Source organism: Natrix helvetica, assembly GCF_964273705.1.
Source record: "Natrix helvetica genome assembly, chromosome: 1".
In the NCBI taxonomy this organism is placed as follows: Eukaryota; Metazoa; Chordata; class Lepidosauria; order Squamata; family Natricidae; genus Natrix; species Natrix helvetica.
This window is the reverse complement of record NC_138548.1, coordinates 56,723,324-56,742,152: the sequence shown is the minus strand read 5'-3', so window position 1 is coordinate 56,742,152 and position 18,829 is coordinate 56,723,324. Positions and strand designations below refer to the sequence as shown.

General features: G+C 38.4%; 1 protein-coding gene across 2 annotated transcripts in view; it reads left to right on the top strand.

Annotated features, from left to right (window-relative positions):
- Nucleotides 1-18,829, top strand: part of YLPM1 (YLP motif containing 1) — a 71,251-nt gene that overhangs the window by 34,599 nt on the left and 17,823 nt on the right. For both annotated transcript variants that reach the window (XM_081955160.1, XM_081955161.1), the window contains exons 7-15: nucleotides 1,197-1,704; nucleotides 2,320-2,412; nucleotides 3,065-3,242; nucleotides 3,449-3,582; nucleotides 5,831-5,985; nucleotides 7,137-7,199; nucleotides 7,545-7,664; nucleotides 9,664-9,840; nucleotides 16,212-16,295. In XM_081955160.1, coding sequence (XP_081811286.1) covers nucleotides 1,197-1,704; nucleotides 2,320-2,412; nucleotides 3,065-3,242; nucleotides 3,449-3,582; nucleotides 5,831-5,985; nucleotides 7,137-7,199; nucleotides 7,545-7,664; nucleotides 9,664-9,840; nucleotides 16,212-16,295 — 1,512 coding nt within the window. The remainder of the gene's footprint in view (nucleotides 1-1,196; nucleotides 1,705-2,319; nucleotides 2,413-3,064; nucleotides 3,243-3,448; nucleotides 3,583-5,830; nucleotides 5,986-7,136; nucleotides 7,200-7,544; nucleotides 7,665-9,663; nucleotides 9,841-16,211; nucleotides 16,296-18,829) is intronic.

Genomic DNA, 18,829 nt, shown 5'->3' with positions numbered 1-18,829 from the left:
CTACTTACCCACAACAATAACCCTGTGAGATAAATTGGGCTGGGAGAGCCTAATTGACCCAAGATCATTCAGCTGATTTACATGACTAAGGCAGGACTGGAACACGCAGTTTCCTGGTTTTTAGCTTGGTGCCTTAACCATTAGACCAAATTGGCTCCCAAACAAGTATCATCCAAAACCATTTCAGGTTGAATTGATTTTATGCTCTGGCTCAATGTTCACAGAAAACTCAGGTGTTCATGGCCTTACCAAAGCCAACACTTGCCCATCTGAATTTAAGAGATATGCTTTTACAAAAGAGAGGTGCGCATTTGATTTTGTTTTATTTTTTTGCTTTCAAGTTGCTCTTGATTGTTGGTATCTGTATAAGCAGATAGGTCAAAGCATTTTTGGAAGTGGTTAGGCGTTGTCTTCTAACTAGGTATGAGAGAGAGTGACTGATCCAAAGTCACCCACCTAGTTACATGTATAAGGCAAGATTAGAATGTACAGCCTGCCAGTTATTAGTCCATCTCCTTTAAATTTGCTAGCTTAGATGTTTATAAATAATAACATTTAAAAATATATCTTAATTTATGTTTGGCTTGTACCACTTTTAACACTGAACATCTACAAAAAGTACACATTTTAGAAAAGGATCAAGGCATATGGTTGTATAGCATTGATTCTGTATATACTGTATGTCATCTCACACTTAACAATAGCTTCATGTACCCTTCTCCAAAATTATAGTTATACTGGCTGGGAATTAAGGAAAATAGTTTATCATGCTAGTGGCCATCATTTAGCCTAGTCAGATTGCATAAATAGGAACAATCTGTCTTCCTCCGGCAAGCCAGGCTTAGAAATTTGACCAAATTGATTTGGTTGCTTGTTAAATATCTGGATTTGAGCCTATGATTAATTAGAAACATTAGCTTAAAAAACACTGTTTCAGATCAAGTTTTTAAAATAACCAATATCAGTCAGTCAATCAAAATCAATTTCCTCTTAATTTTGGTCAGTGAATCCCCACAGTCCATGATTAGACTAAAAGTGAAAGTTTCCAGCCTGGTTCTATTGGAGAGGAAAAAGAGAAGCATGGACTCTCATGGTTCACTGTGGTTTCTTATGGTATGCAAAGAAAAAAATCATGGCTGATAATGTTGATATAACAATTATTTTACACATTTGTTTTCACTTTTCCCGTTATCTAGGCCTCTTCTGAAACCCAAGGCAAAAGGACAGCAGAGAAACCAGCTATTAAGCCTACTCCAGCTGTAATTATAAAGCCCCCTGTCATGTTTCAGAAACCTGCTCCACCCACTAAACCATGTCCTGTAAAATCTTCTCCAGTGACAAAAACCCCTGTTTCAGCTGCAAAGGTTCCTATCCCAACAGCAAAGCCATCTGGCCTACCATTGCAGTCAAACGTTCCAATTTCCATTCCAACTGTAGCAGCAACTCAGGTTTCAGTTCCCGTGGTAAAGACATCAACTGAGACAAAGGAAGAACGTTGGGATGAGGACACTTTCCAGGGACTTTGGGACAGCAATGAGGATAAAGGGTTGAAATCAGAATCATCTACATTGGATTCTGCATTGCCTTCAACAACAATCTCAGCATCCCCTTTGCCTAATGTGGCACCCATTGCCAAGCCACCGATTATTCAACAGACTGTTGACTATGGACATGGACACGGACATGGACACAGCCATGGTCAAGGTGAATGCTGCTAATGTTCCGATTGCTACTTAATAAAACATTAAGGAAGCCTGTCCTGGTTCTCTTAATGTTGGACAGTATTCCCAGTCTCACCTTTGTGGGGAAAGTTGTAGAAGAGGTTATGGAATAACAGCCACAAATACTCTGGAAGAAGCAAATTTAGACTTCTGGCAGTCAGAGCTCAGGCCTGACTGGAAGATTAAAATAACATGGGTCTTCCTCGTAATTGACCTGTACTGGGATTTGAAAGGAAAGAATATGTCTATGCTTGTTCTCCTACATTTCTTAGTGGCCTTTGATATCATTGACCAGGGTCTCTTTGTGGATTGCCTGTGAGGGCTGGAGATCAGACTCACTATATAGTGGTGAATGTGCACCTATGTGATCAAACAGTTGCATTAGGGTTTGCAAACTATGGGAAATTCCATCATGCCACAATACTCAACCCTTTCTTTATCCTGTTTAATATCTACATCTTTACCAATTTGAAGTGAGAGATCAGTATGTTGTTCATACATAGTTCATCAGAGCCAAATTAGGAATGTGGTAGAAGCTTAAAGTCAGTATCTTAAAACTGTCAAGAGTCTTTAATTATTATCAATTTGTGTTTAACAGATATAACCAACAGTAAAAGTGGACAACAAGTTCCTTATGGGGAACGAATAACTCTGCATCCAGAACCTCATGAAAGGCAACCCTTTTCAAAAGGTGGGTTTATCTTTGTTGTCACAGAAATCTCTCTTTGAGAAAAAAGAAATTTGTTTGGTATTTAATAGCTTTCTTTTTAAGATGAACTGCATATTTCTCTTTGTGATACAATAACTTAAATGCTTTGGAATATTTTAAATATAGTGTGCAGAATAAGGATTATATATAAAATTAACACATGAAAGGAAATATAGGTAATCCTCAACTTACAACAGTTTGAAGTTAAATGGCACTGAAAAAAGTAACGTCAATTTTTCACACGATCATTGCAGTATCCCCATGGTCACATGATCAAAATTCAGATGCTGGCAATTGATTCATATTTGTGACTGTTGCAGTGTCGCAGGTCATGAGCACTTTTTGCAACCTTTTGACAAGCAAAGTCAATGGGGAAAAGCCACTTAACAACCATGTTACTAAATTAACTGCAGTAATTCATTTAACAACAGTGGTGAGAAAGGTCGTAAAATGGGGCAAAATGCACTTGTCTCACTTAGCAACAGAAATGTTGGGTTCAATTGTGGTTGTAAGTCGAGGACTACCTGTAGTGGGTTCAACTTTCCCTGATGTGATCCTTCTAATTGCAATCTGGTTCAGCTCAAAAATTTCTTTATTATTAGGCCTAACAATTATTTTGACTTCTTTTTTCCAGAACACTTAGGCCAGCGGGATCGATATGGCAAGGAGAGAGAGAGTTATTTTGAACGACAAAATAATTCCAATCCAGATCACAGGGATTTCAGGAGGGAACGAGAACCATACAGAGAACGGATTTCTGGAGATCATGATCGGGAACGATTTGACAAAGAGCGATACTCACGAGAAGACAGGTATGTAAAACAGAAATACCTATATAAGAAAATGTGCCTTCATAATGGTTATTGATGTGCCTTTTATATGGTCAATCTATATTAATAAAAATCATGTTATAAATAAGAATAAAATCCTATTGATGGGTGTATGCTGTTTTTAAAATCAATAAGCACCAAGTCTTTTAAATAAATAAATTGACATGAATGCTTTCTCCATTTGACAGGCCATCTCCTTCAAGAAATCAGTCTTACCGTGACAAAGAACATTCAGTCTCAAGAAGGGGAGGATTTGAAAGGCAGTCATATGAGCGGAAACCTGATCGTCCTTCTTATGATCATGGGCCTCCTATGTTTGGAGGTATAATTCTAAAATTATTTGAGAATTGGAATAGAAAATAAGTTAGTTAGAATGAGCCTAGAAATGTAAATTTGATTGATGTTGCTTAACAAATACAATTGAAAAAGCCAATTGGAAGGGAGGGATATCTATTACTCCCAAATGTCTGTTAAATTGCAAGTTACATCATTTGCAAGAATTGACATATAATTATTGAACATGTCTATTATTGGGAAGACAGAATCTAGACAGAAGTATGATTCCTTGTTTCTGAAGTTCAGTAAATGACGCTCCGCTAGAGAGAAGTTCCCTAAAGATGGGTTCCAAAAGCTTGGAAGACTAAACCTCTCGTCCCGATGACTGACCCAGATTGGATCCTGATATATTATCCTGGGACACATATATTTGCCTTCATTTATGAAATGAAATCTGTTAAATTGAGATTTCAAGGTCTATTTAAGATTTATTTTTCTAATTAAAAAGTAATTGTAACAATATTGATATAAATTATATGCACCAGTATCATATAATTGAGGAGTAACTGGAAACTCCCAACTGGTGCAGAATACAGTGGCATGGGCAACTATATCTGCCCTTGGATCAGCACGTATCACACCTCTGCTCCGCAAGCTGCCTGTTTGTTTTTAGGTTCTATTCAAGGTGCTGGTTTTGACCTTTTAAGACTTCATGGTATAGGACTGTGTTATCTGAGGGACCTCCTCTCTCCTTACATCAGCTTGACCCATTAAGTCTGGCAGAGGGCCATGCTGTGGGTTTCATTTTCAAGGGACCTACATTTGATGGGTCCCAGGAGACAGGCCTTCTCTATTGTGGCACCTGCCCTATGGAACATACTCTTTTCCTCCTTCCCCCTAAGTTAGCTCTATCTCTGTTAGGTTTCAGGAAGTCCCTGAGACATTTTACGGGTGACAACTATCTTTTCATTTGTTGTTTGTATATGTTGATTTTTTACTGATTTCTTTTTAAAAATAATAATTCTGATTTGTGAATAAGCAAAAGGTTCATGCACATTGCTCTGTCTCACTACTGTTGACGCTGCAAACAAACTTGCATAGCTCTGTCAATAGCTTGCTTAGAATTAGGCACAAACAGGATCACCAACGGGCATTGATATCTATGAGAAAGGACCTATATAAATAGACTAGCAGATCAGGCTTATCCTATATATTGACTACTCAGTAATTGTTGAAAACTTCAGTGGCTTTTTATGGAAGACACTGGTCATCAATACAATGCCTGTGTTTCTTATGGCACAGATGGTCCCCTCCCCTAGTAATCATTACAGAATTTGCAGCGTTAATAAATTATTTTTTATAACATTAAAATGACAACTATCATGAGAAGGCAAAAAACATAGAATTTCACAATCTTGCACTGACTGATCAGACATATATGTTTATTTTCATTTTTATACCTGCAATCTAGACAATCTATAGTATTTTGGAGACCATAACTTCAGAATTACTGACATAGATTATTCATGATAAATTAATGATTCAACCTGTGCAGACAGAAATGGATATTGTGTTAAACAAGCAGTGGTGAAATGTCCCGTAGCAGAATTTATCCTTTTCCCAATGAAAACCATTCATACATTCTTATATCAGTCTTCTTAATCATAGGTAGCTACCATACAATGAGGATGAACATGCTGCTAAAATGATATTTTAAATAGATACAATATGAATATGAAAGTCAAGATTTTTTTCTTGTTTTATTGTGCTGTCTTCGGGTTGCTTATATTTGTGGTGGAATCATGTTCGTTTAGTTAGGAGGAATATGCCAGATTATTGGACAAAATAATAAATATATAATAATAATAAATAATAAATTCCATACAGATACAGGTAATCCTCAATCTCCAACTTATAACAGATTGCTTAGTGACCATTCAAAATTACAGTGGCACTGAAAAAAGACTGTTTTTATACTTATGACCATTGCAGTATTCCCATGGTCATGTATCAAAATTCAGACACTTGGAAACTGGTTCATATTTACAACAGTTGCAGTGTCCCAGAGTCATGTAATCAATCGCCTTTTGTGATCTTCTGACATGCAAAGTCAAAGGGGAAGCCAGATTCACTTAACAACTACAGTAATTCACTTAACAAAATGTGACAAAATTCAGTTCATAAATGTCTCACTTAACAGAAATTTGGGGCTCAATTGAGGTCGTAAGTCAAAGACAACCTGTATTTATGTCTGACTTTTTTCCCTCTTCTCTTAATGTAACTTTCATTGAAAGGTGATCGGAGAAATTATGCTGAGGATAGAATGCCTATTTCTGCTCCAGCAATACCACGACAACCACCACCTGCCCCACGGGTAGAAAGAAAACCAGAATCAAAAAATGTGGATGACATATTGAAGCAGCCTGGACGGGAAAGTAGACCAGAACGGGTAAGTACTATGACTCTGGGTTTCTAATATGAGGAACAATTACGTGTAAAGAATTTCATACTTCCATTAATATTTATGAAGCAGTACTTTCTAAAGCACTCATGGCTTCCTTCAAAAGTCTTTGCTGCATGCCTAAGTCTACGATTGTACAATTATATTGCCATATAATTTTCTCAGCAGATTGTTTTCTATGAATTAAATTATGGAATCTTGCATACTCAGCTATCAGGGAGGATTACAATTAGAGCAAAAGGTTGATGTGAAGAAAGAGCAGTTCATGCATGTGGACTCCTACATACGCCAGTAGTTTTGTTATTCCAGCATTATGTTGATTTCCAAAGATACTTTCTTTTTCCATTCGGTAACATCTTTTCTTGCTCTAATCTGACTCTGAACTAGTTGTCCAAATAATTTTCTCATTTTTTGTTTAAACTATATTGCAACGTAGTATTATCATATATCCCGAATTGCTTAGGTTATAACTGGTTTCCTTCAGTATAATTTTGATCCTGGACTCTGGTGAGAGGAAGGTGTGAGCGATGAGTGAGTTACATCATGCCAAATCTGAAATCTAGTCTACTATTGCTACCAATAATGTTGTCATGGGGATTTCATTTTGTGAATCTTTATGGATCTGCAGAGATTTTGAGCTTATTCAAAAGTTACATGATAAGTAACCGTTTAAAGTTACTGAACGAGGGAGACTTAACAAACATTGTTGGCAGCTATCCCCACAGTCATATAATTCTTATTCAGGTGCTTGGCAACCAGTTCACAATTACTATGGTCACACCATTCCGTGGTCATGTAATCACCACTTCCAGCTTTTGACAAGCAAAGTCAATATGGATGCCGGCAGGTGGCCACAAATGGCAATTACGTTACTGTGTGACACTAACTGCACAAGATTCACAATAATGGAAACCGGGAATGCCACATCTGCCATTTTATGACAGTGTAGTTACATGGCACTACACTTTACGATGGTTTTGCTCAGTGACAAAGTTCCTTGTCACACAGTTTACCATAGTTAAGTTAGGACTAACTATAATTTGTCAGTCTGTAGTCATAAAAATTACTTGATCTACTGAATCTTCATTGTTTGGCTTAATAGGCATGGCATTATTTAAAGTGTGTGGTCTCTGTTTTAGATTGTCATAATCATGCGAGGATTGCCAGGCAGTGGAAAGACTCATGTTGCTAAGCTTATCAGGGTAAGTGGATAACTGTTTTCTTTGTCTTCAGACTGTACTGAACAATAGAGTAAAATTGAATTGCATGTTGTTCCAGTCACTTGTTTTATCTCTTTTCTCCCAGTCAGTTTCATTTCTTTATCTGCCTACAGGACAAAGGGAAGTTGTTGTTTTCATGGACATTCTGGATTTTGCACCATACATATTATTTAAGATTACCTTGTGAAACTTTTTTCCTGTCCTATCATCGATAGCAACTGGGTTAATTGAACTGAATATATGGAAATAGAATGCTTTCTTAGAAATTGGATGAAAATTTACCTGATGGTATTGGTTTCAGGGTTTTTCTTTATTTTTTCTTCTTAGGATAAAGAGGTTGAATGTGGAGGGGCTGCACCCAGAGTCCTCAGCCTGGATGACTATTTTATCACTGAAATAGAAAAAGAAGAGAGGGATCCAGACACAAAGAAAAGAGTAAAAAAGAAGGTATTCTTAATGTATATTCCAATTGTTAATTAAGTTATTGTAATTGCCTACAAAAATGAAAACTGGCAGGCAAGGGCCAAGAAACTCCTAATCTACACTATTTTAGAAAAAAATAGATTATGGTCCATGAATGCAGAGTTGACAGCTTTTTCAATTGAACAAAATCTTTGATTATGCGTCATTAAATTTATGTTCTCTTATTGTACCATTTAATCTGTGTTTTTGAGTTAAGGAATTGGTTCATTTAGAATCAAATGGGTTTTAGAAAGCTTTGCAGAATTTTCCTGTTAAAATAGTTTCTATTCTTCATGGTTCCCTGATTACTTTTAGGATGTAAAAAAAGTATTTGATTATCAATTATTGCTTATAGGTGTTTTATTGATGGGACACTAGCTTTTTGCCTCAGAATAACTCATACAAGATAGCACTTACTGTAAGCAAGACAATTTCCAGGTCATCACATGAATCAAGCCCTATTCCTTCCTTTAAAACAGTGGGCCTCAACCTTCCTAATGCCACGACCCCTTAATACAGTTCCTCATGTTGTGGTGACCCCCAACCATAAAATTATGTAATGTTTTCCGTATTTTTTCAAAAATACGTGTTTTCCGATGGTCTTAGGCGACCCCTGTGAAAGGGTTGTTCGACCCCCAAAGGGATCCCAACCCACAGGTTGAGATCCACTGCTTTAAAAGGATGTGAGAAGAGAGATGGGATGTATTCTTGGCTCTCAATTGGCTCTGCTGCTCTCCATGAACCTGACTAGAATAATATGCAGCAAGCAGATTGCTGTACACTTTATTGCACTTTAAAATTCTGCAAAATTCTGTTTCTGAAATCACACAAAATAAATATTTAGCAGGTTTAGGCATTATGGAGTTGGAAGGGTCCACAAGGATCATTTGAAACTTCTGTAATTTTCAGAAATACCAATTAAACTGGAAAGATTCTGAACTTACATTTGGAATTAGTGATAGTTCAGTCAAGTTTAAATAAGCAAAATGTAAATCCAGGGAACATAAATATAACATTAGGATACCTTCAGGGCCTTGGATTATCTTTAAATGATCAGGTTAATGGCACAGCAGTTCTCCTGGACCAGACTGTTTCATTAAATCAATAGCAGTGTTTTGTGGCGAGATAAACGGTCGCATATGTTTTTGTTCGCTTTCGGATAAGATGTTGATCTATGTATTGTTTGAACTATTATACTGTGTTCTAAGCCAGTGGATGATTTCAACTTGTGTAGAATATCACTATAACTATACTTAATTAATATGATGGATTTAGTGCGGTGATGCAGTTGAGATAATGTCTCAATTTTTCTGGAGGACTAAAAAGTTGGAATATGTCAAAAAAAAAAACTGGTTAAAGCACAGATAGATAATTCAACCCGCTCCAGATTTTGAATTTCAGCTCCCATCCTAACTCCCATTCCTAATTGTCAGCAGATTGATTCTTATTTTTTGGCAAAGCATTAGAGCAAGTGATAATAACATTTTCTGGCATTAATAAACAATTCTGATCTTTTTAAGTTTGACTGTCAGAGTGGGCTTGAAATATTGAGAAATTTGCTAGAGGAAGTTAGAATAGAACAATCCTATTAATTTTCCTTGACTTGCCAGCATCTTTCAGTACTAAGAACCGTAGTAGCCTTCTAAATAATCTTAAGAAATAGAAATTAGTGTGAATTGTGCCCCACTACTTCCACACATGTCAAATGTCATTATTGTTGATCTCCTACCTAGCATTTGTGCCATAGGTTTCCTAAGTACCATCTTACCCCGTGATGTTTAGGAATCTGTATAAAACTGCTTTATGGGTTTATCCACATTCGTAATTGAATGCTAATAACATGCACTACCTCATTCTTTTTCATTTCATTTTCATAATTGTATCAGTTATTCATTTCTAGCATAGGATAGCAATAGATAGATTTAAGGTCTTCAAGGAAAAAAAGCTTAGTTCTTTACCTAACATTCCCCTTTTTTTGGACCAGGTTTTGGAATATGAATTTGAAGCTGATATGGAAGAGATCTATCGTGCCAGCTTGTTTAAAACTTTCAAGAAGACTTTGGATGATGGATTTTTCCCCTTCATCATACTTGATGCCATCAATGATAGAGTACGGCATTTTGACCAATTCTGGAGCGCTGCAAAAACAAAAGGATTTGAGGTACTCATCCCTAAATAATTTCTGTGATTATTAACATTTCTAAAACAAACTTCAGTGATTTGGAATCATAAACATTAATATTTTGTAAGATAGGCAATAATAGCAGATTTAGGTTTAGATATAGGTCATTGTAAGATAGCACATTGACGATCCAGTAAATGTTGAACTGATGAAGAAACAGAACTTAGCGTTTTGTGTGCAGAAGGGTCTGGGATCATTCCTCTATATCTCTGGGATAAATGCCTATTTGAAACCTTGACAAGCTTTTGCCAATCTTTGCACTCCAGTTCTTTGGGTGAAAGTCTACACTTGGCCTTTGAGTGGCATGCAAGAGATCACAAGTTGAACAGCAGCACAGAACGTAAGACAAAAGTTACATTTTGCCATATATATATTGCATATACTGTATATTGGGAGGTGGGTACGTGGGTTTGAAGAATACATGCTGAGGTACTATTCATTTGTGGAAAAAGAGGTGGCTCTGTGGTCCCAGTCTAGTGCAGAGTCTAGGATTTTCATAAGATTTTCTAGCAGGTTCTGTCAGCAGCTGCAGCTTCTAGTTTCCTTGGCTGGATGTCACACTGGTGCAGGGGTTCTTTCGACCATGGTATCCTATTGCGTCGCCTGGAGGGGTTGGGGGTGAGGGGCACCGTTTTGCGGTGGTTCTCCTCCTACCTCTCTGGTCGAACGCAATGTGTGTTGACGGGGGCAGAGGTCGAGCCCGAGGCCGCTCACTTGTGGGGTGCCACAGGGGTCGGTCCTCTCGCCTCTCCTGTTCAACACATACATGAAGCCACTGGGCGAGATCATCAGTAGGTTCGGGGTAGATTACCATCTGTACGCTGACGATACGCAGCTGTACATCTCTACCCCGGACCACCCCAACGATGCCGTCGAAGTGATGTGCCGATGTTTGGAAGCCGTTCGGATCTGGATGGGAAGTAACAGACTCAAACTCAACCCGTCCAAGACGGAGTGGCTGTGGCTACCGGCACCCCGGTTCAACCAGTTACGTCCATCACTGGCCATTGGGGGCGAACAGCTGGCCCCCGTGGATTGGGTACGCAATTTGGGTCTCCTCCTGGACGCCCGGCTGTCAATGGATGACCATGTGACAGCCGTGGCAAGGGGGGCATTCCACCAGGTTCGCCTGGTGCGCCAATTGCGTCCCCTATTGGACCGGAACGCCCTATGTACAGTCACTCATGCGCTTGTGACGTCTCGACTAGACTACTGTAATGCTCTCTACATGGGGCTCCCCTTGAGATGCACCCAAAGGCTGCAGTTGGTTCAGAATGCGGCCGCGCGGACAATTGTGGGAGCTACTAGATACTCCCACATAACACCTCTGCTGCGTGGGCTGCACTGGCTACCTGTGGCTTTTCGGGTGCGTTTCAAGGTGTTGGTCATCATCTTTAAAGCGCTCCATGGCACAGGACCTAGTTATTTGTGGGATTGTATCCTGCCCCATACATCCCTTCGGCCGATTCGCTCTCACAGAGAGGGACTCCTCCGGGTGCCGTCCACTAGGCAATGCCAGCGGGCGACGCCCAGGAGTTGGGCCTTCTCTGTGATGGGCCCGACCCTTTGGAATGACCTCCCCCCAGATATCAGGACTATCACCGACCTCCGCTCCTTCCGTAAGAAACTAAAGACCCACCTGTTCAATCTAGCCCGCCTGGCCTAATTCCTAATTCCCAATTTTAGTTCCTCAAGCCTGCATTTTTTAAAATTTTCTAGGGGTATATTTTTAGTTGTTTTTAATTTAATTTTTACTTTTTGTACAGTTGTATGAGGTTTAATTCGTTTTTAAGGGTATGGGATATTCGTCTTTTGTATTCGTTTTAATGACACACCTGTACACCGCCCCGAGTCCCTTCGGGGAGAGGGGGCGGTCTAGAAATACTGAAAATAAAATAAATAAATAAATAGCAACTTTGTAGTGCTTGCATGTTCAACCTCAAGGTCTCTTCCCAGAGTCCAATAAAATATAGAGCAACTGGCAAGGCTTACAATGGTCATCCATTCTGATGACATGTCCCAGCCATCTCATCTGGGTTCTGATAATCATGGACTTAACGCTGGTGGATTCTGTGTGATCCAATACCTCCAGGTTGCACACACACTTCCCAAGATGCAGCAGAGAGTATCATGTGAAATTTATCCAGTTTAATGTGCCTTTGGTATGCAGTCCAGGACTCACATCCATATAAGAGGAGAGGGATAACCTGTAGACTTTCAGCTTTGTGGAGATATGGATGTGTATTAATTGAGCACTCTAGTATGCAGTCACTCCAGTGCCTGGCTGACCTTTCTGATCTTGAAGTCAATTTCTTTGTCAAAAGACCCATCGCTGGAGATGATTTGTCCCAAGTAATTTGAAGCTGTTTACATTTATCAGCTGAGTGTCAGTAACAGTGATTTTTGGTTCAATGGACTTGGTAGTTGGCATGCACTGGTAAAGTATTTTAGTCTCATTCAGACTGATATCCCGAAGAGCATAGCAACATCTGAAAATGTGTTTTGTATCAACTGATCAGCGGGGACAGATAATTAATTGATACGGAACATTTCTATCCCCAGCAATCTAAAACTCATAGGGTTATCAGTGCATGTAACATAGATGTTTGTGTGGGTAAGATTATCACTCCTCCTATCAAGCAAAACCAAGCAATTAATAGTGAGTGCCATACCATGTGCATGAATCATACAAGTAGCAAGAAAATAGGGGCAGTCAGGCATAATACAGGTTATGTAGACAGTAAACACAGGATCAATCAAAATGGACTCAAATCTCTATACACCAATGCACAGAATATGAGGAATAAACAGGGTGAATTAGAAATTCAAGTAAATGAGGGCAGATATGTTATTGTTGCCATTACCAAAACTTGGTGGACAAGTTTCTGTAATGGTGGACAAATGGGACATACAGCTAGAAGGATTTAAATTGTTTAAAAGAAATAGACCAAATAAAAGAGGAGCTGGAGTTGCACTATATATAAGAAATAACTACATCTCTACAGAAATAGAGCACAACAATGCTGAGAACTACCTTGAATGCATTTGGGTCAATATTAAAGGTGGGGGGGGGGGCGACATTGCCATAGGTCTATACTACAGGCCACCCAACCAAGCAGAGGAAGCAGATGAACTTTTTGCTAGTCAGCTAACTAAGGTATGTAGGAAGCATACCACAATAGTAATGGGGGATTTTAACTACCCTGACATCAACTGGGAAACAACTCAGCACCAAGTGGAAGATCCAACAGGTTCATAATGAATCTAGCAGACAACTTTGTTTCCCAAAAGGTAGAGCAGGGAACAAGGGGATCGGCCATATTAGACTTAATTCTCACTAACAGAGAGGAAATGATAGAAGGTGTTGAAGCCATAGGAACCCCGGGGGCAAGTGACCATGCAATATTGGAATTAAACATTATACAAACACAAGTAGTAGAACAAAGTCAAACTAGAGTCTTGGATTTTAAGAGAGCTAATTTCAATAAACTTAGAGAGAGTTTGGGAAGAATTCCATGGATGAGAATCCTCAAGGGGAAAACAGCTCAAGAAGCTTGGGAAATTTTGAAAAATGAGATTACAAAAGCCCAGGCTAGCAAATACCAATGAAGAAGAAAAATAACAGCTCCCAAAAGAAACCAGCATGGCTGCATAAAGAACTATGTGACAAATTGAAAGACAAAAAAGTTATGTACAAAAAGTGGAAAGGGGGGGACATAACTAAGGCAGAATATCAGCAAAAAGCCCGAGTCTGTAAAGATGAAGTAAGGAAAGCTAAGGTTCACAATGAAGAAAGGCTTGCCACAAAAGTAAAAAATAACCAAAAAAAAGCTTCTTCCAACATGTTAAAAACAAGAAAAAGGTTAAGGAAACAATTGGTCCATTGCTAGGAGAAAGTGGCAAGAAGGTGACAAGCAACAGGGAGAAAGCAGAACTATTTAACTCATGTTTTGCATCTGTCTTTACCCAAAGGGATAAAACAGTCCAACCTATCAAAAACAGCACCACAAAAATCAGATTAGGAACACAAATTGAAATGGAGAAGGAAATGGTACCTGTCTACCCTAGACGAGCTCAAATCACCATGACCGGACGGATTACACCCCAGGGTTCTGAAGGAATTGGCAGATGAGATCTCAGAACCACTAAATTATATCTTTCAGAGATTCTGGAGCACCGGGAACTGCCAGAGGACTGGAAAAGAGCTGATGTGGTTCTCATCTTCAAAAAAGGAAAAAAAAATAGATCCAGGAAACAATAGACCTATCAGCCTGATCTCAATACCAGGAAAGATTCTGGAAAAGATAATCAAGCAACGAATTAGCTAACACCTAGAAGTAAACAAAGTAATAGCTAAAAGCCAACATGGGTTTGTCAAAAACAGATCATGCCAGACTAATCTTATTGCATTCTTTGACAAAGTGACAAAATTAGTGGACAGAGGAATGCTGTCGATATAGTTTACTTGGACTTCAGTAAGGCATTTGATAAGGTAGACCATAACCTACTATTAGATAAAGTAGAAGAATGTGGGTTGGACAGCATCACCACCAGATGGATTCGTAACTGGCTGACCAACCGCACTCAACGTGTGGTCCTCAATGGAACTGCATCTACATGGAGGGAAGTATGCAGTGGAGTACCCCAAGGCTCTGTTTTAGGCCCAGTACTCTTCAACATCTTCATCAATGATTTGGATGAGGGAATAAATGGAGAACTCATCAAATTTGCAGATGACACCAAGCTGGCAGGAATAGCCAACACTCCAGAAGACAGGCTTAAGATACAGAAGGATCTTGACAAACCTGAACATTGGGCACTATGTAATAACATGAAATTCAATGGTGAAAAGAGTAAGGTTCTACACTTAGGCAACAAAAACGAAATGCACAGGTTCAGTATAGGTGGTACCTTGCTCAACAGTAGTAACTGTGAGAGGGACCTTGGAGTCCTAGTGGACAACCATTTAAATATGAGCCAGCAGTGTGCAGCAGTTGCCAAAAAGCCAACACAGTTCTAGGCTACATAAACAGAGGGATAGAATCAAGATCACGTGAAGTGTTAATGCCACTTTATAATGCCTTGGTAAGGCCACACTTGGAATACTGCATTCAGTTTTGGACTGAAGAGTTTCTTGAATGATTGGATGGAGATACAGTCTCTAATCTTCCTTTTTAGGAATGGTTGTTGAGGGGATGGTTGGTATTCAGCTACAGGCAGCTCTAGATGAACACGGTAGGCTGGGACACAGTAATGAATTACCACTGGGGATGCTTACAGATGATCTCTGGGCTCATAAGAATGGTGCAACTGTCTTGACTCTTCTGGATCCTTCAGCAATTTTTTATTTTATCAACCGTGATATCTTTCTAAGCTGACATTAGGGGCTAAGAATGTTTCACAGGGGGTTTCCCTTTTGCCCTGTCTGATTCCAGTCAGTGTTGCTGGTGCAGGAAAGGTCATACTCTAGGCCCCCGCAATAGAGGAGGAGCTTAGGACTCTCTTTTTTACTTTTCCATGAAACCACTGGGTAGGTCATTGGCTGACATAGAGTCTGGTATTGGTATACTAAGGTTATCAAGTTATACATCTCCGCTTCTGGGCAGGCAGATGAGGTTGTTGCAATTGTGACCAAGTGCCTTGAGCTGTGAGAATCTGGATGGGAAGGAATCAACTTCAACTCAAAACTGGCAAGATGGTGTGGCTTTGAATTCCCCCCCCCCCCCCTGTCTGATAATATCCCATCTGTGATTCTGGGCAGCACTTTTGAAGACAGAGATGGTGTACAATTTGGGGTCCTTCTAAACTCACGGCTACCGCTTAAGGATCGTTAGGGAGGTGTTTGTATAAGTTCCTCTTGTATGCCAATCACATTTCCTGGTCCAAGAGACCTTACTCATAGTCACTGATGCAGAATGTGGAATGCCATCCTTCTTGAGATTTAATCGACTCCCACCTGTTTAACCTTATATCTGGCCTTTTTCCCAGACTCTGGGCTAGAGTGAGGTCAGAGCAGGATGAGAATGCTCTGGATTGCATCAAGAAAATATGGTTTGGGCACCAAATTTTTCTGTTTCAGGTTTTATTCAGGGATGTTTGTTTGTTTCTATATATGGTTATGTATAGTTTCTGTTGGTTGTAAGCAGACTTGGCTTTAAGATGGGGATTAAGGATATGTTTTAAGTAAATATAAGACAATCAATCAATTGATCTAGATAGTGATTATCCTTCTGTACTTTTTTAACATCTTATTGGCCAAATTTGTTTAGTTCATGAAACACACATTGAAAGATACTTCTGCCATGGACCATATGTTTTCAAATACATTCCCTCTTTTTCATGTATCTTAGGTTTACTTAGCTGAAATAACTGCAGATAATCAGACTTGTTGCAAGAGAAATGTCCATGGACGGAAGCTCAAAGAAATCAATAAGGTAACTTTGTAAATCGATTTCCCCAATATTACAGTACTAAAAATTTTGCATACAGGTAGTCCTTGATTTACAACAGCCATTTAGTGACCATTCAAAGTTACAATGGCACTGAAAAAAAGTGACTTAGGACCATTTTTCACACTTAGCATCATCTGCTTAATCACATGATCAAAATTTGAATGTTTCGCAACTGGTTCATATTTATGATAGTTGCAATGTCTGGGGGCCATTTAATCAACTTTTGCGATCTTCTGACAAGCAAAATCAATGGGGAAGCCAGATTCACTTAACAGTCATTTTACTAACAACTATAGTGATTCACTTAACAACTGTGGCAAGAAAGGTCATAAGACGGGGCAAAATTCATTTAATAAATATTTCACTTAGCAACATCAATTTTGTGATGAACTGTGGTCTTAAGTCGAGGACTACTAGTACTAGGGGAAGTGGAAGAACAAGCTGGATTTAAGAATTTTTAAATGATCTTGAGAGGAGGAGCCGATGTCACAATGACACGACAATGACAGTCGATACTTTTGCTGCTGTGTGGTCCTTTTGGACCTAAACCGTCCTGAAGAGACACTGATAGGGAAGAGTACGTCCTGCTGATTTCAGGGACACCGCAAAGTCCCTGATTGATCCAGGAGAATCTCTTTTTGCCAGCAACAGAAGCTCAGCCATTGAAGCTGCTGAAGTTGGGACAGCTCCGGAACAGGAGGAAAACAGAAAGAGAAAGTGTGTCCATCTGGTGAGAAAATCTTATTATTATAAAAGAGACTACCCTCCAAAAAAATAAAGCTAAATTAAATTTGAAAACAGAAGAGAACAAGCGGCGAAATTAAGATACATTAGACAGTGTGTTATCTTTTTTTTTTTTTGAATTTTACGGAATTTTACAGATGGAACTTTTGCAAATGTTTCCTATTCTTTAAATTGAATGGATTACTTTTTCTTCTTCTACTACTACTACTACTTTTTATATTCTTTTTTTATACCTATGGATTAAAATCTTTTCCCTTATTTTTATAATGCTGGATTGTTTTGTTGCTCCATTTAAGAATTTTGTTTTCTTTAAATCTGGAATATAAAGAAGATGCAAAAGGAATACAAAGAGGGCTGTAATAACAGAGGGAAAGGAAGTAACACTGCCACTTGGAGGGTGGAGGCTTGGAAATATTGTCTATTCTTTTTTCTCTTTGATCATTTGATTTTGCATTTAAAGGTTCCTCAGCTTGTTTATACAGAGAATGATAGTGAGAAGAGCATGGGTTATTTATACTGGTGCTTTTCAGGAGCTTCATTGGCAGCTGGAGTGGAGTGAAAAGAAAGCCTTGTCATGAAAGATTTAAATTTAATAAAAAGTTTTGAATGCCATAGTGGCAGTGTTTACAAATTGGAAGAATGGGGCAACATGAAAAAGAAATCTTAACATTGCAAAAGATTATGTTTGAAATTCAAAAATTATTAGACATAACAGAGAGAATTGAGAAGAGATTGGAGAACATAGATCCTGGAACAGCAAAATTTGATGGAAAATTGAGGATGTTCATCAAATGAAGAAAGTGGAGGTCAGAGTTCTAAAAACTGAAGGAAAAAATAAACAAAGAGACAAGAAAATTGTTGATACTGACAGTGAACTGAGCGTGGTTGGAAATGGAAAGAGTGGAATATGGAAAGGGGAGATAGATGGACTGGAGCTCTACCCCAGATCTCAAAGTATAGAAGAAGAAAAGAGAGAAGAATTGATGGAACTAAGAAAATAAATTTTGTCAGAAGCACTAGTGATAACCAAAGATAAGCTGATTGAAGAAGCAGATGGAGGGTTTCAAGCTTATACAAGATATGCAATAAGCAATAAGTTGCGAAGAGAAATCCATACAAAACTTACTAAGAAAATAACCAGAATACTAATGCTACAAATGGCAAGAGACATAAGACTGCACTATTACTGGAAAGACACAAGTTGATGTAATGAAAGCTTATAATAAAAAATTAAGTCAAATTTAGTTAAATTTAGAGCATTATGTATAAAATGAAGTGATAATGGTTAATACAGTTAAATAATTCATTGATAATGATAATAGTGTGTGTGTGTGTGTGTGTGTGTATACGTATATGTTTGATAAGAGGAAATTGGATATAAATTGCAAATGGTGACTAAGAAAGGAGGTTTAGAAACTCTGCTATTAAATATAATCAATTTTTATATAGAACATGTTATAAAGATGTAATGTTACTGGATGATATTGGGAAGAGCTAATGGAATGCCATTATGTGGTTTTGCTTTAAGTTTGGAATATTTTATATAAAAGGACGTAAAAACAATTATAGTCAAATGAAGGTTGAGGTATGATGATAGTATTATATATATAAAAATACTTGATTTAAAATATATTATTTGATATGAATTGTAGGTGATGACTGTGGAAGGGATGCACGGAGGTTTTTGTAACCAATCGACACACTTTCTACAATTTGTAATGGAAGATGGTTTGGGGGGGGGGTTGTGTGTGTGTTTTGTCTGTGTTTATTCA